The sequence below is a fragment of the Symphalangus syndactylus genome, chromosome 11, assembly GCF_028878055.3.
Source record: "Symphalangus syndactylus isolate Jambi chromosome 11, NHGRI_mSymSyn1-v2.1_pri, whole genome shotgun sequence".
NCBI classification, from domain to species: Eukaryota; Metazoa; Chordata; class Mammalia; order Primates; family Hylobatidae; genus Symphalangus; species Symphalangus syndactylus.
The window spans coordinates 55024607-55048378 of NC_072433.2; the positions used below are offsets into that span (position 1 = coordinate 55024607).

General features: G+C 48.8%; 2 protein-coding genes across 7 annotated transcripts in view; one reads left to right on the plus strand and one right to left on the minus strand.

Moving 5' to 3' along the window:
* The window catches only part of SGF29 (SAGA complex associated factor 29), a 44390-nt gene extending 41114 nt beyond the window's left edge, over positions 1 to 3276 (minus strand). For 2 of the 5 annotated variants that reach the window (XM_055298312.2, XM_055298314.2), the window contains exon 1: positions 3070 to 3246. The gene's annotated coding sequence lies outside the window, so the exon portion shown is untranslated. Of the gene's footprint in view, positions 1 to 2780; positions 2853 to 3069 lie in introns of those variants that run through there. The other 3 variants (XM_055298313.2, XM_063612034.1, XM_063612033.1) reach the window with 3 other exon arrangements.
* Positions 3277 to 17735: 14459 nt separating this feature from the next.
* On the plus strand, positions 17736 to 23368 carry NUPR1 (nuclear protein 1, transcriptional regulator). Of its 2 annotated transcripts, none has more exons than XM_055298324.2 (3): positions 17736 to 18085; positions 18670 to 18873; positions 19210 to 23368. In XM_055298324.2, the coding sequence occupies exons 1-2, from the start codon at positions 17974 to 17976 to the stop codon at positions 18858 to 18860; spliced, it is 303 nt and encodes a 100-aa protein (XP_055154299.1). In that variant the 5' UTR covers positions 17736 to 17973; the 3' UTR covers positions 18861 to 18873; positions 19210 to 23368. The 2 variants fall into 2 exon arrangements, with proteins under 2 accessions (XP_055154299.1, XP_055154300.1); XM_055298325.2 differs by having other exon boundaries at positions 17765 to 18085; positions 18724 to 18873.
* The last annotated feature ends 404 nt before the right edge of the window (positions 23369 to 23772 follow it).

The following is a 23772-nucleotide window of genomic DNA, read 5'->3' on the forward strand; positions in this document are numbered from 1 at the left end:
ACTAATACGCAGCCTAAAATTGCTGGCCTTTTTACTATAATAGCATCCAAGGCCTCAAATAAACAAATCCAAATATCCTATACTTAAGCCACTCTAAGATTAATCCTACAGGGCTTAAAACAGTAAGAGCTTTGTTCTGGGTCAAAGGGAAAGAGGAACCTAATACCCGACACTCAGATCCCACACTCTCAATCCAGTCACTAGCAATGAGAATCTGCAAACTGGGTGCAGTGGCTCATGACCGTAATCCCAGCATTTTGGGAGGCCGAAATGGGAGGATCACTTGAGGTCAGGAGTTCAGGACCAGCCTGGGCAACACACGGAGGCCCTGTCTCTACAAAAACAAAATAAAATAATTAGCTGGGAAGGGTGGTGCACATGTGTAGTCCTGGCTACTCAGGAGGCTATGGCAGGAGGATCACTTGAGCCCAGGAGTTTGGGAATAGTGAGCTATAATAGCACCACTGCGCTCCAGCCTGTGTGACAGAGTAAGACCTTGTTTCTAAAAAAAAACATAAGTAGGTTGGGTGCAATGGCTCACACCAGTAATCCCAGCACTTTGGGAGGCCAAGGCCGGCAGATCAACTAAGATCAGGAGTTCAAGACCAGCCTGGCCAACATGGTAAAACGCTGTCTCTACTAAAAATACAAAATTAATCGGGTGTGGTGGCACACGCCTGTAATCACAGCTACTCGGAGGGCTGAGGCAGGAGAATCGCTTGAAACTGGAAGGTGGAGGTTGCAGTGAGCTGAGATTGCACCATTGCACTCCAGCCTGGGCAACAAAGAGCGAAACTCCATTTCAAAACAAACAAACAAACAAAAAATTAGCCAAGCATGGTGGTGCATGCTTGTAATCCCTGCTACTCAGGAGGCTGAGGCAGGAGAATCGCTTGAACCCGGGAGGCAGAGGTTGCAGTGAGCCGACATTGCACCACTATACTCCGGCCTCGGTGACAGAGTGAGACTCCATCTCAAAAATAAATAAATAAATAAATAGAATCTATATTCATCAACTGGTTAAAGAGAAATTAAGAAGAGAAGAAAATTTTTTTCGTTCATGCCTCTGTATTGCAACTTATGCCAGTGTTTCTCATTTAAACCTCACAGCAATCCTATAAAATAGATAACAGAATGGTAAGTATAGTGAAGAAACTAAAGTTCAGATAGATTATGCTAGGTAACTCAGGAAAAATAGGTAGTTGAGCTGGGGCTGCAAGGCTGCAAGTTCTAAAACCTATGCTCTTCCTCTGAATTCCAAGTTGTGTCACGTCTTCAGCATATTCAATAGTAAAAGAGATCACAGAAGTGGAAGCTGCCAATCCACCATTAGGCTATTATGACAACACTCAAAGTATCACCAGTAAAATGATGATTGAAGCAACTGAAAAACAAAGCTAGGGAAATGTGATGGTTAACTTCATGTGTCAAACTGACTGGGCTAGGGGATTCCCAGATAGCTGGTGAAACACTTTTGAGTGTGTCTGTGAGTTTCCAGAGGGTTTGCTTTCCTGGGCTTCCAGCTTGCAGATGGCAAATCTCGGGACTTCTCAGCCTCTATAACAGTGTGACCCAATCCATCACAATAAATCTCTTTCAATATAGCTATACAGTTGACCCTTGAACAATGCAGGTTTTAATTGTGCAGGTCCACTTATATGTGGATTTTCTTCCACCTCTAGGACTCTTTTTTTTGAGACAGGATCTTGCTCTGTCATCCAGGCTGGAGTGCAGTGACACGATCTTGGCTCACTGCAGCATCCACCTCCGGGGTTTAAGTGATTATTGTGCCTCAGCCTCCCAAGTAGCTGGGATTACAGGTGCGCACCACCACGCCCAGCTAATTTTTTTTTAATTTTTTTTTTTTTTTAGAAGAGACTGGATTTCACCACGTTGCTCCGGCTGGTCTCAAACTCCTGAGCTCAGGCAATCTGCCCCCCTTGGCCTCCCAAAGTGCTAGGATTACAGGCATGAGCCACCGCGCCTGGCCGGTATTTACATTTAAAATGTGAAACTGGGATTGTGGTGGCTCATGCCTGTAATTCCAGCATTTGGGGAGGCTTTGGTTAAGAGGACTGCTTGAGCCCAGGAGTTCGAGGCTGCAGTGAGCTGTGATAGCACCACTGTTTTCCAGTCTGAGCAACAGAGAACGTGTCTCTAATGAAAAAAAAATGTGAGATGATGCCTAGGTTAGAATCAGCAGAGGAGAAGTCAGAGAGAGCAGAGACAAAGGAAGAGAACGTTCAGCAAGCCAAATGAAAACAGTGTTTCAAGAAGGGGCAGTGATCCACAGCATCAAATGCTGCTACAGGACTGAGACCTAACTTAACAATGAATTTGGCCACCTAGAGATCACTGGTGGCTTTGACAATAAGCCTTTTCAGTGGAGTGGTGGAGACCAAAGCCTGACTAGAGGCTCAAGGGTTCAAGACTTGGAGGAGAAAAGGCATTAGTGAGGGTAGACTAAGACCTCTGGCTGCAAACCGGAGCCGAGGAGGTAACTGGAGGATAGCGAGGGTGAAGGAAGCTGTTTTGTTGGTCTTAAGACGGGCATTTTTTGGCCGGGCGCGGGGGCTCACGCCTATACTCCCCACACTTTGAGAGGCCGAGGCGGGAGGTTGAGCCAACGAGTTTGAGACCAGCCTGGGCAAACGACGAACTGCTAGTGTATCTTTTTAAAAACTATATATATATAATTTTGTGCAAATCATAAAATAAGTGCTGGAGTTCGGGGCCCTTCCTCTGTCCGCATCTTCGTGACCCCGGTCCGGGTATCCCACCTGGAAGTTGCGTCCGTACCGAGCCCAGCGTGTCGCGGTTTCCCACCTTCTCCCGGGATGGAAGCACGCACGCGCAGACCTCGAGCGGCCGGGCGCAGGGCCCGCCCTCCCCGAGCCCCGCCCCCACCCCACCCCCACGTACTCCGCCCCCCCTCCCGCCCAGAGCGCGTGCGTACTGCCCCTAGAGCGCCGCCTCAGGGAGGCCGGGAGCCGCGGCGCGGAGGGAGGACTCAGCCCTTCGCTCCCGCGTTTCGCCGGAGGTCTCAGGCCACGGCCCGTCCCCACCTACCGCGTCTCGGACAAAACAAGCTCGTCGGGCTGGAAACTGCGACGAGGGGAGCAGGCGCGTTCCTCGAACGCTTTTTCGGAGTCTGCGGATGATCACGGACCTGCGTTCGAAGATTGGCGGCACGTCGAGAACCGCACACGCTTTTTTCCTTTTATGAGCGTAGTCGCGCGCGGAGGACCTTGCACGCATGCGTAGTCGTTCCTCTGTGACGTGACCCGCTGCCCCGTGGGAAATGTAGTTTTCACTTGGCACACCGCTCCGGCTCTTGACGGAACCCTAATTTAACCAACCAAAGTGCTTGTGCGTTTTCAGCGTTTTCTCCCATTTGTTTAAAACAAAATGCAATAAATAAATAAATAATAAATAAAAAGTAAAACTTGAAAGCGAACAGATTGCTGCTTGCTGGAGGTGGGTGGGCGCAGGGGTAATACGAAAACTGTACTTTCTGCGCAATTTTGTTGTGAACCTAAAAATGCCCTAAAAAATAAAGTCTGTTGTTAAAAAATTAATTAAAAACAGGCCGGGCGCGGTGGCTCACGCCTGTAATCCCAACACATTGGGGCGCTGAGGCGGGCGGATCACCTGAGTTCAGGAGTTCGAGACCAGCCTGGCGCCAACATGGTGAAACCCCGTCTCTACTAAAAAATACAAAAGTTAGCCGGGCGTGGTGGCGGGTGCCTGTAATCCCAGGTACTTGGGAGGCTGAGGCTGGAGAATCGCTTGAATTCAGGAGGCGGAGGTTGTAGTGACCGGAGATTGCACCACTGCACTCTAGCCTGGGTGACAAGAGGGAAACTCCAACTCCATCTCAAAAAAAAAAACAAAAAAAAAAGCAGATCTTTAGACCCAGAAATCGCACTTTTAGGGAGTCTTCTCAGGAAAGTACTAAGGATATGGACGTGCAATGGACGTGTAGCCTCGATGGTATTTATCGAAGGCCATCATGGTATCTTAAAGTTTCTTACATAACCCTACAAATGTCTGTAATTATTTGATAAACTTGCAAGTCTTATGAGATTAGGATCATCTTGTGTTCACCTGTGTATTCCTAGTACCTAGCACAGTGCCTGGCCATCACGTTTCTTTTTCTTTTTTTTTTCTCTTTGAGACAGGGTCTCACTCTGTTGTCCAGGTTGGAGTGCAGTGGTGCCATCAGGGCTCCTGAGTAGCTAGGACTACAAGCACACATCAGCACATTCTGCTGATTTTTAAAATTTTTTTGGTAGAGATGGGGGTCTTGCTATGTTGCGTAGGCTGGTCTTGAGTTCCTGGGCTCAAGCGATCCTCCTGCCTCAGCCTCCCAAAGTGCTGGGATTACAGGCATGAGCCACCACACTCAGTGAAAGGGTGACTCTGTAGGCTCAGACTCAGACCACCCCACACCGGTTGCAGTCAAGAGATCTTTATTGGAGGAGTCCGAGGGAGAGCCGAAGCGGAAGGAGAAAGAGAGCGAGAGTGCTACAGCCTCCCTCTTTTATACCTAGGGACGTTACGTGGGGGTCGCTGGTTGGCTGAGGGGCTGGGTCTAGACTGAGGCGCGAAGGCGTGACCTCTGATTGGCTCCTTTTGGCGGGCCTATGTTGGGGAGGAAGAAGAACCCGGAACCAGCGCCATTAGGGTGCTCCTGTTACCTAACACTCAGCCCCGCCAGTATTTTTCTGTTTATTAGAGAATCTCAGGCATTAGCACTGAAACTATTTTAACCCAAGAATTAATGCGTCATTTTCTTCCATCACACTTGCATTTCTTTCTGTGGGCGTCAGGTCAGCGAATGACATGCCCATCCACCCAGCCACAGTTCTACTTACTGCATTTTATGAAGGTTATGCTTTGAGGGATTTTGCAAATTTTGCATTTGTAAAGGTCTCAGGGGCTCTTTCTCCTGATTGTTAAATATCAGCCCTAGGCCAGGCGCGGTGATTCATGCCTGTAATCCCAGAACTTTGGGAGGCCGAGGGGGTGGATCACGAGGTCAGGAGTTTGAGACCAGCCTGGCCAATATGGTGAAACCATGTCTCTACTAAAAATACAAAAATTAGCCAGGCATGGTGGCACACACTTGTAGTCCCAGCTACTCTGGAGGCTGAAGCAGGAAAGAATCACTTGAACTCAGGAGGCGGAGGTTGCAGTGAGCCAAGATTGTGCCACTGCACTCCAGTCTGGGCAACAGAGCAAGACTCTTGTCTCAAAAAATAAATAAATAAAATAAATTTTAAAAATCAACCCTAGTCACTGATCAGGAGAGATTTGGAGCTCACAGTTGTTTTTTAAATTATTTTGGTCTCTGCCCTGTTTTAAAATTTTATCGTTAATTTCTGATTTTTCTACAATAAACATGTATCGATTAACTTTTTAAAAAGTGTTTTAGAGTGTTGTCCACATGTAAAAATTGCTCCGTCTTCTCCACATCCACGTTTCTCAAAAGAATGATCTATACTCAGTTTTCATGTCCCACCTCCTACTTAGTACAATGTCCTGAGCCAGCACCTGGGGGTTATCCCTGACATCACCCTTTCCCTCCCCTCCCTCATTCAATCCACCACATGTCTGCAATATAAAAACACATTTGTTGGGCACTTGCTGTGTACCGGGCACTGTTCAAAATCCTTTACGCGTATTCATTCATATAACACAATCCACCTATTTTCATCTCCACCACATCCACCCTAAGCCAAGGTAGGGACACCTTCCCTAAACAACTGCAAAGGCTTTCTGTTTTTTTAATGGCTGGTGTCGAGTTACTTATTTCTACTTAATGACACGCTTCGTCATTGGGCTCTGCACGGCGTCTCTATTTATTTGTTATTTGTAAAATTTTTTTGGGACAGGGTCTCACTCTGTCACTCAGGCTGGAGTGCAGACGCGCGCCACAATGCCCAGCTAATTTTTTTGTATTTTTAGTAGAGATGGGGTTTCACCATGTTGGCCAGGCTGGTCTCAAACTCCTGACCTCAGGTGATCCACTCACCTCAGCCTCCCAAAGTTGCTGGGATTACAGGCGTGAGCCAGTGTGCCAGGCCTCAGCCCTCTGCTTTCAACACTTGTCATTGTGTGCATACTTTACCTGGGACTTACAGCAACCATGCAATATTTCGAAGTGGGCACCCACATTTCAGTTATGATGGACCTGTAAGTTGCCTCCAACTACTACTGGCTACCACAAACAATGCCACAGTGAACAACCTCGTGCTTATTCCCCTGTGGTCTATGTGAAGATTTCTCTGAGATGTATGCCCACTAGTGAGACTGAGCAATGCCGTCTTAAATGATCTCCCCTCATCTATTCTGGCCAGAGTGGCACATGCCTACAATCCCACTGCTTTGGGAGACTGAGGCTAGAGGATCACTTGAGGCCAAGAGTTCAAGGCAACAGTGAACTATGATTGTGCCACTGCACTCCAGCCTGGAAAACATAGCAAGATCCTGTCTCTACAAAAAAATTCTTTTTAATTAGCCAGGCGTGGTGGCATGCACCTGTAGTCCCAGCTACTACTGAGATTGAGGCAGGAGGACTGCTTGAGCCCAGGAATTCAAGACCAGCCTGGATAACAGAGTGAGATCTCATCTCTACAAAAAATTTAAAAATCAGACCAGGCGGGGTGGCTCACACCTGTAATCCCAACACTTCCAGAGGCCAAGGCGGGTGGATCACCTGAGGTCAAGAGTTCAAGATCAGCCTGGCCAACATGGTGAAACCCTGTCTCTACTAAAAATACAAAAATTAGCTGGGCGTGGTGGCGCATGCCTGTAATCCCAGCTACTTGGTGAGGCTGAGGCAGGAGAATCGCTTGAACCCAAGAGGTGGAGGTTGCAGTGAGCTGAGATGGTGCCACTGCACTCCAGCCTCATAAAAAAAAAAAAAAAAAAAAAAATTAGCCAGGCATGGTGATGCTCGCCAGTAGTCCCAGCTACTAGGGAGGCTGAGGCAGGAGGATCGCTTGAACCCGAGAGGCGGAGGTTGCAGTGAGCTGAGATTGCACCACTGCACTCCAGCCTGGGTGACAGAGCAAGACTCTGTCTCAAAGAAAAAAAAAAAATCAGCCGGGTATGGTGAGGGACAGGGAGGTGGGGCTGCAGGATCACTTGATCCCAGGAGGTTGAGGCTGCAGTGAGCTGTTAATACGCCACTGCACTGCACTCCAACCTGGACAAGAGTGACACTCTTTCTCAGAACACACACACGCGCGCGCGCGCACACACACACACACAGCTCTCTCAGGATCTGACCTCCCATGGCAAAGAGGAAATTGTAACTATTCACAATGTAATGGTGTTTGTCCCCGCTGCAGGCACACGTAACCATATCATGACCAGAAGGTGGCATAGTGTGCCTGCAATCCAAAAGGAAAAAGAGATGAAATACATTAACTCTTAAATGCTGCCTTTTTTCTGATCATAAAATAGATATACATTGTGCAAAAGTCCAACACTACAGAGATCTGGAGTCTATAAAGGAGAAAATAAAAATTATCCAGAACCCCAGTCTAGGATATAACTACTTTGGAGAGTTTGGTTTACATCTCATTGCCCCCGCTACTTTTATTTTCAATAATGAAAATAATTTTTCTGGCCGGGTGCAGTGGCTCACGCCTGTAATCCCAGCACTTTGGGAGGCCGAGGCCGGGGGATCACCTGAGGTCGGGAGTTTGAGACCGGCCTGGCCAACATGGTGAAATCTGTCTCTACTAAAAATACAAAAAATAGCCAGGTGCGGTGGCCTGCACCTGCAATCTCAGCTACTTAGTACTTGGGAGGCTGAGGCAGGAGAATCACCTGAACCCACGAGGCGAAGACGGTGAGCTGAGATCGCGCCACTGCACTCCAGCCTGGGGGACAGAGTGAGACTCCGTCTCAAAAAAAAAAAAAAAAAAGAAAAAGAAAAGGAAAATAATTTTTCTTGCAAAAATGGCAGCATAGATGCGCTGTTGCTGGGGGTGACGATGATGTCTGGGCTCGCTTCATTCTACATGGGCTAGGGCATGGGGTAGGGGGGGCGTGGCCCCTTGGCCCGAGCAGGGAGGTTAGGGGACGGTGTCTGTGGCCCAGGGGTGGGTGGAGTGGGACAACACATTGTTTGCAGGGCACCCCGTCTACACCCGCAACGCTCCCTGGCAGAGCCGGCCCAGGTCTCCACCCACCACCCCACCCATCAGGACGCAAGGAAGACGCACTTGACCTGCAAGAGACTGAATACATCTTCCCTAAGAGGATGGACTGATGCTGCAGGCTGGACAAACCGCCAAGCAGAGCTCCAAGGTCCACCTGACCGAGCCCTGGAATCCTCTTGACCTTCAGCAGAACTCCACGTTTGAAGTCCACTATCCACCAGGCGGCTCGATGAATGTGCCTCTATCCAGGGGCGCTCAGGCAGAAAGTCAGCCAGAGCAGACGAAACCTGAATTGTTATCCCAACCAAAAAGTCTTCACCAAAAATTACAGTGCGATGTTGCCCTCCCTGTTTTTTTGACATACACCTGGGCATTAAAGACCCCTCCACGTTGACCCCGTGGGACATGGGCCAGACAGCCCAGTGGAGAAGATGACCAGGACCAGCCCTGGTGAATGTGAAAACCCAGAAGTGACGGCATTGGACATCAGATGTCAGTGGCCCCAGCTGGAAACAGATTTGAGACTTGAGAATTTTCACTGGAGCTTAAATATCTTGTTTAGGACGGTAGACATTTTTATGGGGTTTTTTTGTAAGTATGGTCTTGACTAATCAAACTGTCTATAAAAGAAATTGAATGGGCTGAATCGATGGCTAATATGGATACCTCAGGGGTTTTTTTTGTTTTGTTTTGTTTTTTTAGACAGGGTCTCACTTTGTCACCCAGGCTGGAGTTCAATACCACAATCTTGGCTCACTGCGACCTCTGCCTCCCCGGCTCAAGCAATCCTCCCTCCTCAGCCTCCCAAGTAGCTGGGACTACAGGTACACACCACCACGCCCAGCTAATTTTTGCTTTTTGTGTGTGGTGGTTTTTTTTTTTCTTCTTCTTTTTTTTTTAGACAGCTCCTTGCTCTGTCACCCAGGCTGGAGTGCAGTGGCACGATCTCGGCTCACTGCAACCTCCGCCTCCTGGGGTTCAAGTGATTCTTCTTCCTCAGCCTCTTGAGTAGCTGGGATTACAGGCGCCACCATGCTGGGCTAGTTTTTGTATTTTTAGTAGAGACAGGGGTTTCACCATGTTGCCCAGGCTGGTCTGGAACTCCTGACCTCAAGTCATCTGCCCGCCTCAGCCTCCCAAAGTGTGGGGATTACAGGCATGAACCACCGCTCCAGGTCTTAATTTTTGTATTTTTTGTATAGACGAGGTCTCGCCATGTGGCCCAGGCTGGTCTCAAACTCCTGGGCTCAACCAATCTGCCCTCCTCAGCCTCCCAAAGTGCTGGGATTACAGCGTGAGCCACCACGCCTAGCCTCGTTTTTTTTTAACAGTGCTAAGAGGTAAGGAGGACTCCCTACCTCTTAGGGAGGTCATATTTTATTACTGACATTGCTGAGAATTGATAGTGATAATAAAAGGCAGAATGATTTGGATCAGTTTAATTATTAAGTTCTTTACAGACAGCCTGGATCAGAGTGGGGGACTGCCGCCACTGCCCTGTCCCAATAATGCTCCCTTAAAATTCTTTCCAGATACTTAAGAGCTTTATGGCATGACCCAATTGCTATAAAAATTTTAGCTTGAAGGAAAATCTATACTATAAAGTAACTATTTCTTTAAAGATACATTTTAAGCAAGAGGGTTTGGAAAAATCTTTATGTCTACACCTGGTAAGCACAAGCCATGTATATTCCGTTTTTCTTTCTTCCTTTTTATTAAAAAAAAAATTTTGTTTTGAGACAGGGTCTCACTCTGTTGCTCAGGCTGGAGTGCAGGGGCGCAATCACCACTCACTGCAGCCATGACCTCCCCAGGCTCAGGTGATCCTCTGGCGTCAGCCACCTGAGTAGCTGGGACCACAGGCACGAGCCACCACACCTGGCTAACTTTTGTATTTTCTGTAGAGATGGGAATTTCGCCATGTTGCTCAGGCTGGTCTCGAACTCCTGGGGTCAAGCCATCTGCCTGCCTTGGCCTCCCAAAGTGCTGGGATTACAGCACCAGGTCCAGCCATTTCCTTTTTTTCTATGCAAGAGTATTGATATGTGCTGAATCATCACATACTTGTCAATGTATGTGATCACATACTTGTCTTGCTGAGATCAAAGGCAAGAGCCACTGCACCTGGCCCAAGTTTACTTTTTTGTTTTTTTGGAGATGGAGTTTTGCTTTTGTTGCCCAGGCTGGAGTGTGATGGTGCCATCTCGGCTCACTGCAACCTCCGCCTCCTGGGTTCAAGCGATTCTTCTGCCTCAGCCTCCTGAGTAGCTGGGACTACAGGTGCCCGCTACCACGCCGGGTAATTTTTTGTATTTTTAGTAGAGACTGGGTTTCACCATTGGCCAGACTGTTCTCAAACTCCTGACCTCAGGTGGTCTACCCGCCTCGGCCTCTCAGAGTACTGGGATTACAGGAATGAGCCACCGTGCCCGGCTCCATGTTTACTTTTATAGTCCCAGCACCAAGCAAGTGCCTGGCACATGGTTAGTACCCTAAACATTTGTAGACTGGAGAATGCATGCCTCTCTGGTCTTTACTTTCCTCTTCTGTTAAATGGGGTCGGGTTTGCTGATCTCTCAGAAGACATCAGTAATAAAATTTATTATTCTAGATTTTTTGCTTCTTTCCTTTCTCTCTCTCTTTCTTTCTTTCTCTTTCTTTCTTTCTTTCTTTCCTTTCTTTCTTTCTGTCTCTCTTTTTTTTTTTTTTTTTGGGAGACGGAGTTTCGCTCTTGTTGCCCAGGCTGGAGTGCAATGTTGCAATTTCAGCTCACTGCAACCTCCACCTCCTGGGCTTGAGCGATTCTCCTACCTCAGCCTCCCAAGTAGCTGGGATTACAGCCATGTGCCACCAAGCCCAGCTAACTTTTGTATTTTTAGTAGAGACAGGGTTTCACCATGTTGGTCAAGCTGATCTCGAACCCCTGACCTCAGGTTATCCACACGCCTTGGCCTCCTAAAGTGCTGGCATTACAGGCATGAGCCACCCCGTCCGGCCTTATTCTAGATTTTTCTACTACTGTGTTTTATCTGGCTATCTGTCTATTTTAGTTGTCAGGAGAAAAATGTCACACCTCTATTATAGTGAAAACTGTGTATTACTCACAGTTAATCTATACATTTAATGCAAAAATATAATTTGTAGTGCACATGATGTTCTGCAACCTGTGTTTTTCATTAAGAATGTATCATGGACATCTTTCTCATCAGAGATACAGCTACAGACTCTCTCTAAAGAGTATTGAATGGCTACAGTGTTTCACAGAAGGAAACTGATCAGTCACCTACTGATGGACATTTAGGTTGTTTCTGATTTTTGGTTTTTGTTTTTTTAGAGACAGGGTCTTGCTCTGTCACCCAGGCTGGAGTGCAGAGGCACCATCATGGCTCAAGTGATCCTCCTGCCTCATCCCCCTGAGTAGCTGGAACTACAGGTACACACCACCATGCCAGGCTTTTTTTTTTTTTTTTTTTTTTTAAGAGATGGGGTCTCGCTGTGTTGCCCAGGCTGGGTTGCCTGTTTTTCACTACTACAAACAAGTGAACTTCCTTGTACCTGCCTCTTTACTCACCTCTGGGAAGATTTCTGTAGGAGAGACCCTGAAAGTGGAACTGCAATATCAGGGGGATATGAGCATTTCAAAATCTTATCAATGTTGCCAAACCACCCATTAAAGACAGCATCTGGCCGGGCGCGGTTGCTCACGCCTATAATCCTAGCAGTTTGGAAGGCTGAGGCGGGCGGATCACCTGAGGTTAGGAGTTCGAAACCAGCCTGACCAACATGTTGAAACCCCGTCTCTACTAAAAATACAAAAATTAGCTGGGCATCATGGCGTCTGCCTGTAATCCCAGCTACTAGGGAAACTGAGGCAGGAGACTCACTTGAACCCAGGAAGCGGAATTTGCAGCGAGCTGAGATTGCGCCACTGTACTCCAGCCTGGGCAACAAGAGCGAAACTCCGTCTCAAAGAAAAAAAAAAAGAAAAGACAGCATCCATTGATATTTAAAACGATGATATCACACAGCCAAGCAAACTTCCAAATGCAGCTGCCAGATTTGACATTTTTATCTGGAATGGGGTTGTGAGATCATATGGATATATTTTGTTTAACCTCATTTGATTTCTTTTGTCCTCTTGGAACACAGCGATGTCCAAACCACCTTAATTACACATTCTGCCTTCAGCCTGGGAAGCTTCTGTTCCTTTGAGCTAGTGACTTTGCACATCCCTCAGGCTATCCAACAGAGAGGAAGTCTCGCTCTGTTGCCTAGACTGGAGTGCAGTGGTGCGATCATGGCTCACTGTAGCCTCAACCTCCTGGGCTCAAGTCATCCTCCTGCCTCAGCCTCCTGAGTACTTGGAGCTACAGGCATGCACCACCATGCCTGGCTAATTTTTGTATTTTTTTTTTTTGTAAAGATGAGGTCTCGCTATGTTGCCCAGGCTGGTCTTGAATTCCTGGGCTCAAGCAATCCTCCTGCCTCAGCCTCTCAAAGTGCTGGGATTACAGGTGTGAGCCTTTGCATCTGGCCCACAAACAGTCATTCTTGTTCAAACTTTGCCTCTAGGCCTGGCATGGTGACTCATGCCTGTAATCCCAGCAATTTGGGAGGCCGAGGTAAGAGGATCACTTTAGCCCAGGAGTTCAAGACCAGTCTCGGCAACATAGGGAGACCTCATCTCTACAAAAAATAAAATTAGCTGGGCGTGGTGGTGCGTGCCTAAAGTCCCAGCTACTTGGGAGGCTGAGGTGGGAGGATCCCTTGAGCCCTAGAGGTCGAGGCTGCAGTGAGCAAGATTGCTCCACTGTATTCAGCCTGGTCGACAGAGTGAGAACCTGTCTCAAAAATAAATAAATAGGCCGGGTGCAATGGCTCATGCCTGTAATCCTAGCACTTTGGAAGCCGAGGCGGGCTGATGACTTGAGGTCAGGAGTTCGAAATCAGTCTGGCCAACATGATGAAACCCCGTCTCTACTAAAAATACAAAAATTAGCTGGGCGTTGTGGTGCACACCTGTGATTCCAGCTACTCAGGAGGCTGAGACAGGAGGATCACTTGAACCTGGGACACAGAAGTTGCAGTGAGCCAAGATCGTGCCACTGCACTCCAGCCTGGGTGACAGAGCAAGACTCCGTCTCAAAAAAAAAGAAAAAAAAAGAAAAAAGAAAAGAAAATTAAAATTTAATTAATGAATTAAAAATAAAAGAATTAGAAAACAAGCTTCACCTCCTCCAGGAAGTGTGCCTTCATCTCCCTATCTCCAGAGAGGTTAGGTGCCCTCCTGGGAGCTCCCAGCCCTCTGCGTTTACTCCAAGCTGATGGCGCTGGGTTGTCATAGATGTGCCTAGCAACGTCACGAAGGTATAACCCTAAGCAGGAAGAAAATAAACTTCCTTGTGGCAGATTTTACACGCACCTGGAGGCTTGAGGATGGGAAAATGAAACCATCCCTGTAAACCTCATGCAATTAATCAGAGAACAGAGAGGAGAAATGGAAACAAGCCAGGCTTGCAGCACACCCAGCGCTGATCATGAGGTCAGCTGCCCCCGATCTGCTTCCTCTTAGTTGTCTGGTGCCTGCTGTTCTAGAATCACGTAGACCTGGTTACAAGATCATAGTTCCCCTAAACTGCACTAGAGATAGCAACTTGAACATTATGAAACATTAAATGTTCCTTTTGAGAAATTCCTTCAGGTCCTGTGTGCCAGTGAAGCGACTGATTCCGCCAACCTGAAGGACCCCACCAGGAGCTGACTCCCCAAAAATGTCTTTTTCACATCGTGATGATTTCATCTCCCTTGCTCTGACCAATGACCCCAGTTTTCTAGCGCCTCACCCTCCATAATCCCCTTAAAAGCCCCATCCCAGAATTCCCTGGGGAGATGCATTTGCGGGTCTCCTCCCATCCCCTTGCACAGTGCCCTGTGATCATGAAACTCTCTCTACTGCATCCCTGCTGTCCAGTGTAATAGGGCTGTGACAGGGCAGCAGGCATACAAATCTATTGGTCCTGTAACAAAAAGCACACCTCTACTTTTCCCATGGAGCCACGTCTAGAGCCCTGCAGGTCCGTGCCAGATGGGTTCCAGCAGGCTGGAGTGCAATGGTGCGATCTTGGCTCACTGCAATTTCCGCCTCCTGGGTTCAAGAGATTCTCCCGCCTCAGCCTCCTGAGTATCTTGGATTACAGGCACATGCCTCCACGCCCAGCTAATTTTTGTATTTTTAGCAAAGACGGAGTTTCACCATGTTGGCCAGGCTGGTCTCGAACTCCTGACCTTATGATCCACCCGCCTCGGCCTCCCAAAGTGCTGGGATTACAGGCGTGAACTACCACACCTGGCCTTTTTTTTTTTTTTTTTTTTGAGATGGAGTCTCGCTCTGTCGCCCAGGCTGGAGTGCAGTGGCGCAATCTCGGCTCACTGCAAGCTCCGCCTTCCGGGTTCATGCCATTCTCCAGCCTCAGCCTCCCCAGCAGCTGGGACTACAGATGCCCGCCACCACGCCCGGCTAATTTTTGTATTTTTAGTAGAGACAGGGTTTCACCATGTTGGCCAGGCTGGTCTCGAACTCCTGACCTCAGGTGACCCGCCCAACCTCATCGGCCTGCCAAAGTGCTGGGATTATAGGTGTGAGCCACCATGCCCCGCCTCCTTCTCTCTTGTAGGCTTCCTTCTTCCAGCACCTGCAAGATCAAGCCCAGGGAGACCTCCTTCCCTGGCTCCATCTGGGACAATCACAGTGTTTCTGTGGTCCCCTGTGAGGCTAGAATTGGCCTCTCAGTTCCTGCATTGCAGAGCAGGTGGAAACTGAACAAGCAACACTGATCTTAGCAGAGCCTCATGTATTCAACTAGACATTACTGAGCTCAGACTGAGTGCCAGGCATTGAGGATACAATACGGCAGGAAAGATTCCTGCCCCGAGAATAATGATAATTAAAATAGCAAGCATTTATTGCACACTGATTATCTGCTAGGCACTGAGCTAAGACTTTTTTTTTTTTTTTTTTTTTGAGACCAAGTCTCACTCTGTCGTCCAGGCTGGAGTGCAGTGGTGCGATCTTAGCTCACTGCAACCTCTGCCTCCTGGGTTCAAGCGATTCTCCTGCCTCAGCCTCCTGAGTAGCTGGGATTACAGGCACACACCACTGCGCCTAGGTAATTTTTGTATTTCACCATGTTAGCTAGGCTGGTCTCGAGCTCCTGATCTCATGATCCACCCACCTCGACCTCCCAAAGTGCTGGGATTACAGGTGTGAGCCACCGTGCCCGGCCCCGGCCTTCTTTTCTTTTTCTTTTTGGAGTGCAGTGGCATGATCATAGCTCACTGCAGCCTCAAACTCCTGGCCTCAAGTGATCCTTCCACCTCAGCCTCTCAAAACAGTGGGATTGCAGGTGTGCCTCACCTTATCCAGCCTAGGTGCCATTAACCCCATTATATAGATGAGTAAACAAACGTGCAGACTAAGCTTCTCTAAGGTCACACAGCTAACGAGGGGGTAGAACCAAGCTTTAGACCTGGGAAGCCCTGTTCCAGAGCCTACTCCTTTAACCATTAACTAAACTAAACCAACGGTTGCATGCCAGTGGGGACAAACAAATAAAACAGATACTGGCCGGGTGGCTCACGCCTGTAATCCCAGCACTTTGGGAGGCCAAGGCGGGCAGATCACCTGAGGTCAGGAGTTTGAGACCAGCCTGGCCAACATGGTGAAACCCCATCTCTACTAAAAATATAAAAATTAGCTGGGCGTGGTGGCACATGCCTGTAATCCCAGCTACTCAGGAGGCTGAGGCAGGACAATCACTTGAACCCAGGAGGCGGAGGTTGCAGTGAGCCGAGATCATACCACTGCACTCCAGCCTGGTGACAGAGTGAGACTCCGTCTCAAGACAAAAACAAACAAAAAAAGGACGGAGTCTTGCTCTATTGCCCAAGCTGGCCTTGAACTCCCACCTTCAAGCAGTCCTCCCAGCTTACCCTCCCAGAGCCCTGGAATTACAGGCATGAGCTACGCCCTAGGCCAATCTTTGCTTAATTTAAAATTATTTTTCTCTTTCTCTGATCACCTGGTCTGTTATTATTGCCCCAATCCTGTTTTCATTCAAGTATCCTGTCTTCACTTTCATTTCCTGGGTGTTAAGGAACTCATACATCATCCAAATCTGGGAAAACAAAGGCTAAATTCAATTCCGGCTCAGGCAAGGGAGAAACACAAGCAGAAGTTCAGCTTTTTGTGTTTTTGTTTTTGTTTTCAGACACAGTCTCGTTCTGTTGCTGAGGCTGGAGTGCAGTGGCTCGATCTCAGCTCACCACAACCTCTGCCTCCCGGGTTCAAGCGATTCTCCTGCCTTAGCCTCCGGAGTAGCTGGGATTACAGGAACTTGCCACCACGCCAGGCTAATTTTTGTATTTTTAGTAGAGATGGGATTTCGCCATATTGGACAGGCTGGTCTCAAACTCCTGACCTCAGGTGATCCACCCGTTTTGTGGATCTCCCAAAGTGCTGGGACTACAGGTATGAGCCACCGTGCTTGGCCTCATTATGTCTTCTGCCTCAGTATATCCATATTTTGAAATACATATTATTTTATTATAATTTGTTTTTGAGACAGGGTCTCCCTCTGTCACCAGGCACTGTGGCAAGTGTCTTTCAAACATTATCTCATTTGATCCTCTCCCCAACTCTATGAAGAAGATACAATTATTATCATCCTTATTTTACAGAATTGGAAACCAAGGCACAGAGAGGTGAAGGGATTCGCCCAAGGTCACACGGAAAGTGGTGGGTCAGGGGATTGAACCAAGGGCATCTGGCTCCAGACCCTGAACTCTCCAACCCTCTGCCACCCTCCTCCTAGGTGAGGGAGATTACATTACTGGGGACCCTGTTTCAGGATATTAAGGGGTTTTCCAAGATGTTTCTCATAGAAAAAAAAAAAAAAGGGTGTGGCTCATGCCTGTAATCCCAGCACTTTGGGAGGCTGAGGTGGGCAGATCACTCGAGGTCAGGAGTTCAAGATCAGCCTGGCCAACACGGTGAAACCCCATCACTACTAAAAATACAAAAATTAGCCAGACGTGGTGGCAGGTGCCTATAATCCCAGCTACTCGGGAAGCTGAGCCAGGAGAATTGCTTGAACCCGGGAGGAGGAGGTTGCAGGTTGCAGTGAGCCAAGATCACACCACTGCACTCCAGCCGGGCAACAGAGACTCCATCTCAAAAAAAAAAAAAAAAAAGAAGAAGAAAAACAAGATGTTGAGTGTGACTGAGTGGAAGCCGCTGACTTGTCCCTGGCACAGGTGTGCTGATATCCCTTCCCCCTCCTTCCTCACGTCCTGCATCTCAGCGAGAATTGGGGTGCGGGGGTCAGCTGTGTGGCCATCAACCCTGGGCCCAGGTGAAGCCCTCGATCAGGTGAGGCCATGATCCCAAGGAGTGTTTAAGCCCAGATCCTGCCTCTTCCCTGCTTTCTGCCGAGAAGCGGGACCTCCTCTATGGAAAATATCCAGCTGGGTGAGCCTGGGAGGGAGGAGGCGAGTGGGGCTGGACTCAGGGACTGACTCTTCCCGTCTTATGACTGTGTTTACTGGGCTGGATTTTGGGAAGGGGCCAGATTGCATCAGACAAGGCCTCATGGGCTGGAGCCAGACTGTGGTCTGAGGAGGAGACACAGCCTTATAAGCTGAGGGAGTGGACTGGGAGTGGAGAGGCCTGGGGCCAGGAAAGCAGAGACAGACAAAGCGTTAGGAGAAGAAGAGAGGCAGGGAGGACAAGCCAGGCACGATGGCCGCCTTCCCACCAGCAACCAGCGCCCCCCAGCAGCCCCCAGGCCCGGAGGACGAGGACCCCAGCCTGGATGAATCTGACCTCTACAGCCTGGCCCATTCCTACCTCGGTAAGGCCCACTCAGCCATCTCCACGGTCCTTCGTCCTCTCCTGAAATCAGGACCCACCCCTCTCGTTTCCTCTCATTTCCTTTCCTTTCCTCTTCGTTTCTTCTTCTTTTTTTTTTTTTTTTTGAGAGAGAGTCACTCTGTCACCGAGGCTGGAGTGCAGAGTAGTGTGATCAGAACTCACCACAGCCTCGAATTCCTGGGCTCAAGTGATCCTCCTGCTTCAGTCTCCTGAGTGGCTGGAACTTCAGGTGTGCACCACCTGTAGTGGTGAGATGGGGTCTCACTATGTTGCCCAGGCTGATCTCAAATTCCTGGGCTCAAGCAATTCTCCTGCGTTGGCCTCCCAAAGTGCTGAGATTACAGGAGTGAGCCACCCTGCCCAGCCCACTCAACCTTTCCTAGCCCACCTGTTCCTTGGACCCTCACATCACTACTGTCTAGTCCCTTATCCCAGGAGTGCTATGTTACTCAGCCTGGGACCTCACACACTTCTGGGGTCCCACATTCCACAGAGGGGAAGCAGCAGGCTTCTCCCTGCTCTTCCCATCCCCGCAACCCCGAACCCCTGCCTCTCCTCTAACAGGGCCTCTCATCATTCCTATGCCCACTTCACCTCTGACTCCTGCCTTGGTTACAGGAGGCAGAGGCCGGAAAGGTCGCACCAAGAGAGAAGCTGCTGCCAACACCAACCGCCCCAGCCCTGGCGGGCACGAGAGGAAACTGGTGACCAAGCTGCAGAATTCAGAGAGGAAGAAGCGAGGGGCACGGCGCTGAGACAGAGCTGGAGGTAAGGATTTGGGGGGCCCAGAGAGCTCAAGGTGGTGCTTCTGCCATGAAGGACAGGCCGGAAGGTGTGCGATTGGGTGGGGAGGAGGGATCAGGCAACTGTTGTCTTGATGCAGAATAAAACGAGACATATGTTTGACTGTGAGTTTCCTAGTGGCCAGAGCAAAGTGGGAACACAGAACCTTTCCAATTGAAGGGAAATTTGACTTACAGACACAGAAATTGAGGCTAGAGAGGGTGGGTCCTTCCGGGGAGTCACAAATCAAGTGAGTGGGAGAGCCAGAATTAGAACCCAGATCTCTGTCCCTTTCACCACCTGCTTTTCGTCATTCCCCAGATGAGGCCAGACCACGAATACTACACCCAGCAATAGAGACGGGACTGCGGAGGAAGGAGGACCCAGGACAGGATCCAGGCCGGCTTGCCACACCCCCCACCCCAGGACTTATCCCCGCTGACTGAGTCTCTGAGGGGCTACCAGGAAAGCACCTCCAACCCTAGCAAAAGTGCAAGATGGGGAGTGAGAGGCCCGGAATGGAGGGGCAGAGCCAGGAAGATACCCCCAGAAAAGAAAGCTACAGAAGAAACGGGCTCCTCCAGGGTGGCAGCAACAATAAGTAGACACACACGGCAGCCACAGCTTGGGTGTGTGTTCATCCTTGCTCTTTGTGTGTTTTTGTTCGGGCACGTGTGTGCCTGCCTGTGCCTGCACATTCATGAGCCTGAGAGAGCATCTTTGATGTGTATTTGTGTTTGGTGTATGTATCTGGGGCAGGGAGTGTTCCTGCTCTTGGAGGGTCTACGCTGTGAATGCGGCTTTTGGTTTGTTTGTTTTTGCTTGCATATATTTTAGTGCATACATTTCTGTGGGCTCCTACGTAGTGGAAAGGAATTTCTTCTGCTTTTTTGCAATACTGCCCATGAAACACAGCCCTCCCCAGCGCCTGTCTGTTTTTGTTGATTGTGTCCTGTTCATAGACAGGAATGCTACTTATGAGTGCCATGTAAAAGACAGAGAAAACTGAGATTTAAAATATTAAAGGCCAGGGCCGGGCACAGTGGCTCACGCCTGTAATCCCAGCACTTTGGGAGGCCGAGGCGGGCGCATCATGAGGTCAGGAGTTCAAGACCAGCCTGACCAACATGGTGAAACCCCGTTTCTACTAAAAATACCAAAAATTAGCCGAGCATGATGGCAGGTGCCTGTAATCCCAGCTACTCAGGAGGCTGAGGCAGTAGAATCGCTTGAACCCAGGAGGTAGAGGTTGCAGTGAGCCGAGATTGTGCCATTGCACTCCAGCCTGGGTGACAGAGGGAAACTCTGTCTCAAAACAAACAAACAAAAACTAAAGTCTGGGAGCAGTGGCTCATGCCTGTAATCACAGCAGTTTAGGAGGCTGAGGTAGGAAGATTACTTGAGCCTAGGAGTTCAAGACCAGCCTGAGCATCATAGTAAGACCCCATTTCTACAATTTTTTTTTTTTGAGACAGAGTCTCACTCTGTTGCTCAGGCTAGAGTGCAGTGGCACCATCTTGGCTCACTGCAACCTCTGCCTCCCGGGTTCAAGCAATTCTCATGCCTAAGCCCCCTGAGTAGCTGGGATTACAGGTGAGCACCACCACACCCGGCTAATTTTTGTTTTTTTGTTTTTTTGATACAGAGTCTCACTCTGTCGCTCAGGCTGGAGTGCAGTGGCATGATCTCAGCTCACTGCAACCTCTGCCTCCTGGGTTCAAGCTATTCTCCTGCCTCAGCCTCCTGAGTAGCTGGGACTATAGGCACCTGCCACCACGCCTGGCTAATTTTTGTATTTTTAGTAGAAACAGGGTTTCACCATGTTGGCCAGGATGGTCTCAATCTCCTGACCTCATGATCCACCCGCCTTGGCCTCCCAAAGTGCTGGGATTACAGGCATCAGCCACCATGCCTGGCCAATTTTTGTATTTTTAGTAGAGATAGGGTTTCATCATGTTGGCCAGGCTGGTCTCAAACTCCTGACCTCAAATGATCTGCCCACCTCAGCCTCCCAGCCTTTGGGAGGCCAAGGAGGGAGGATCGCTTGAGGCCAGGAGTTCGAGACCAGCCTAGGCAACATACCAAGACCCTGTCTCTACAAAAATTTAAAAATTAGAAAAGCATGGTGGCTCATGCCTGTAGTCCTAGTTGCTCAGAGGCTGAAGTTGGAGGATCCCTTGAACCCAGTTGGAGGCTGCAGTAAGCCATGATGGTGCCACTGCACTCCAGCCTGAGCAATAGAGTGAAACCATGTATTGAAAAAGAGAGAGAGAAGAAAGAAAGAAAGAAAGAAAGAAAGAAAGAAAGAAAGAAAGAAAGAAAGAAAGAAAGAGAAAGAAAAGAAAGAAAGGAAGAAAGGAAGGAGAGAAAGAAAAGAAAGAAAGAGAAAGGGAAGGAAAGAAAAGAACGAAAGAAAGGAACAAAGGAAGAAAGAAAGGAAAGGAGAGAAAGAAAGAGGAGAAAGGAGAAAAAGAAAGAAAGAAAGAGAAAGAAAAAGAAAGAAAGAAAGAAAGAGAAAGAAAAAGAAAGAAAGAAAGAAAGAAAGAAAGAAAGAAAGAAAGAGAAAGAAAAAGAAAGAAAAGAGCGAGCCAGGGCGCAGTGGCTCATACCTGTAATCCCAGCACTTTGGGAGGCCAAGGCAGGTGGATCACCTGAGGTCAACAGTTCGAGATCAGCCTGACCAATATGGAGAAACCCCATCTCTACTAAAAATACAAAAGTAGCCAGGTGTGGTGGCGCATGCTTGTAATCCCAGCTACTTGGGAGGCTGAGGCAGGAGAATCGCTTGAACCCAGGAGGCAGAGGGTGTGGTGAGCCAAGATTGTGCCATTGCACTCCAGCCTGGGCAACAAGAGCAAAACTCCGTCTCAAAAAAAGAAAAAAAGAGAGGAAGAAAGAGAGAGGGAGAGAGAGAGAGAAGGAGGGAAAGAAAGAGGAAGGAAAGGAGGAAGGGAGGGAGGGAGGGAGGGAAAGAAATAATAAGGGATTTGCTGTAGGTCACTCAGGGCTCATATTCAGGGATCTTATTGTCTTCGGATATGAGGTGGGTCCCCAGGCCAAGGGGGCTGTGGGACAGGGTTCTGGGAAGTGAGATGGGGGAGGGAGATTCTTACTCAGTGCTATGTCTCAGGACCAGAGTTGAGAAAAATATGGGGCAAACAAGAAGTGTGGTTGGAGCTGAGATGATTTATTGATTGAGATACAGGTTTGGGTTGCTATTACGAAGAATCAAAACAGGATAGAAAGTTACTCCTCTCTTACTTAGCCCCAAGTCCTCCTGGGTTCAAATGGCAGCTCCATTGTGTTGAGGATTCCAGCTATTTTTACTCATTGTTCTGCCACACCTAAAACGTGGCTTCCACTTTGAGGCCCAAAATAGCTACTCCAATACCTGCCATCACATTTGCATCTCAGCCTGTGGAAAGAGTGTGGAAGAGACAGAGGAGGCCACACCTCTTCAATTTTAGGGCATAACCTAAAAGTAGAACACATCACATCTGCTGGGAATGTGGCTACATGGCCACACCCAACTACAAGAGAGGTTGGGAAATGTAGCATTTAGCTGCTTAGCCACGTGGTAGCCAAAACTTGGGCAACAGCAGGGTTTTATGATGAAAGGGAACCAGAGAGAGTGAATACAGGAAGAAGCTAGCAAGAAACATTGCCCACATGCAGACTCAACAGATGTCGGGGGAGAAAACTCTGAGATTGGGCCCCGGGCACAGCCTGTTTCCTTTTCCCCTGTCCCTTTCACATAAGCCCCACACTGCAGAACTTGGAGTCAGTGGTTCATGGGGACCCAAGGACATCCACCGAGGACCAAAGTACCTGATAGAGCAGGAACAGATGCACGTCAGACTACGACCAGCTTGAACCCTTGGGGACCTGTATCCATCCCCTTCCCTTGAGTCCAGCCTAATCACAGCCACAGAATGAATCCATGACCGGGAAGGATATTTAAGGACCTCTGGCCCACTCTCCCCACTCAACAGTGGGACTGCCTCTACTTGTTTGAATACCACTATGGAGGGGGAACTTGCTACGTTTGAAGGTTGCTGAATTGTTTTGTTTTGTTTTGTCTTGTTTTGTTTTGTTTTGTTTTTGGAGATGGAGTCTCTCTCTGTCACCCAGGCTGGAGTGCAGTGGTGTGATCTCAACCCACTGCAACCTCCACTTCCTGGGTTCTAGCGATTTTCGTGCCTCAGCCTCCCTAGTAGCTGGGACTACAGGTATGTGCCACCACACTTGGCTAATTTTTGTATTTTTAGTAGACACGGGGTTTCACAATGTTGGCCAGGCTGGTCTCAAACTCTTGACCTCAGGTGATCTGCCTGCCTTGGCCTCCCAAAGTGTTGGGATTACAGGCTTGAGACACACCGCCTGGCAAAGGTCGCCTAATTCTATCTCAGGGCAAATCGTTCATGTGGGCTGAAATCTGTCTGTCATACCTACCCTTAAATAAACTTCTGTTTTTCTGGTCCTTTCTGTCTGAGATGACTTTAATTCCTCCCCCTATCCCATCTCATGAGGCTCAGCGTAGATGTTTCCTGCTCTTCCTCCCTGATGGCTGGGTGCAGAAGCTCATACCTGCAATCCCAGCACTTTGGGAGGCCGAGGTGGGAGGATTGCTTGGGCCCAGGAGTTGTAGGCCAGCCTAGCAACACAGCAAGAACCCCTCTCTACAAAAAATTAAAAATTAGCCAGGTGTGGTGGCTTGTGCCTGCGGGCCCACCTACTCAGGAGGCTGAGGTGAGAGGATCTCTTGAGCCTGGGAGGTGGAGGCTGCAGTGAGCCATGATCGCACTCCAGCCTGGGCGTCAGAGTGAGACCCTGTCTCAAAAAAACAAAAACCAAAGTTTTCCTTGACTTGCAATCCTCCGCCCA

Bases quoted from the DNA above. Each gene is read 5' to 3' on its own strand.
- NUPR1 (XM_055298324.2), top strand. From the start codon at position 17,974: ATGGCCGCCTTCCCACCAGCAACCAGCGCCCCCCAGCAGCCCCCAGGC. The intron at 18,086-18,669 runs GTAAGGCCCACT...CTCCTCTAACAG, and splicing joins CCTGGCCCATTCCTACCTCG to GGCCTCTCATCATTCCTATG.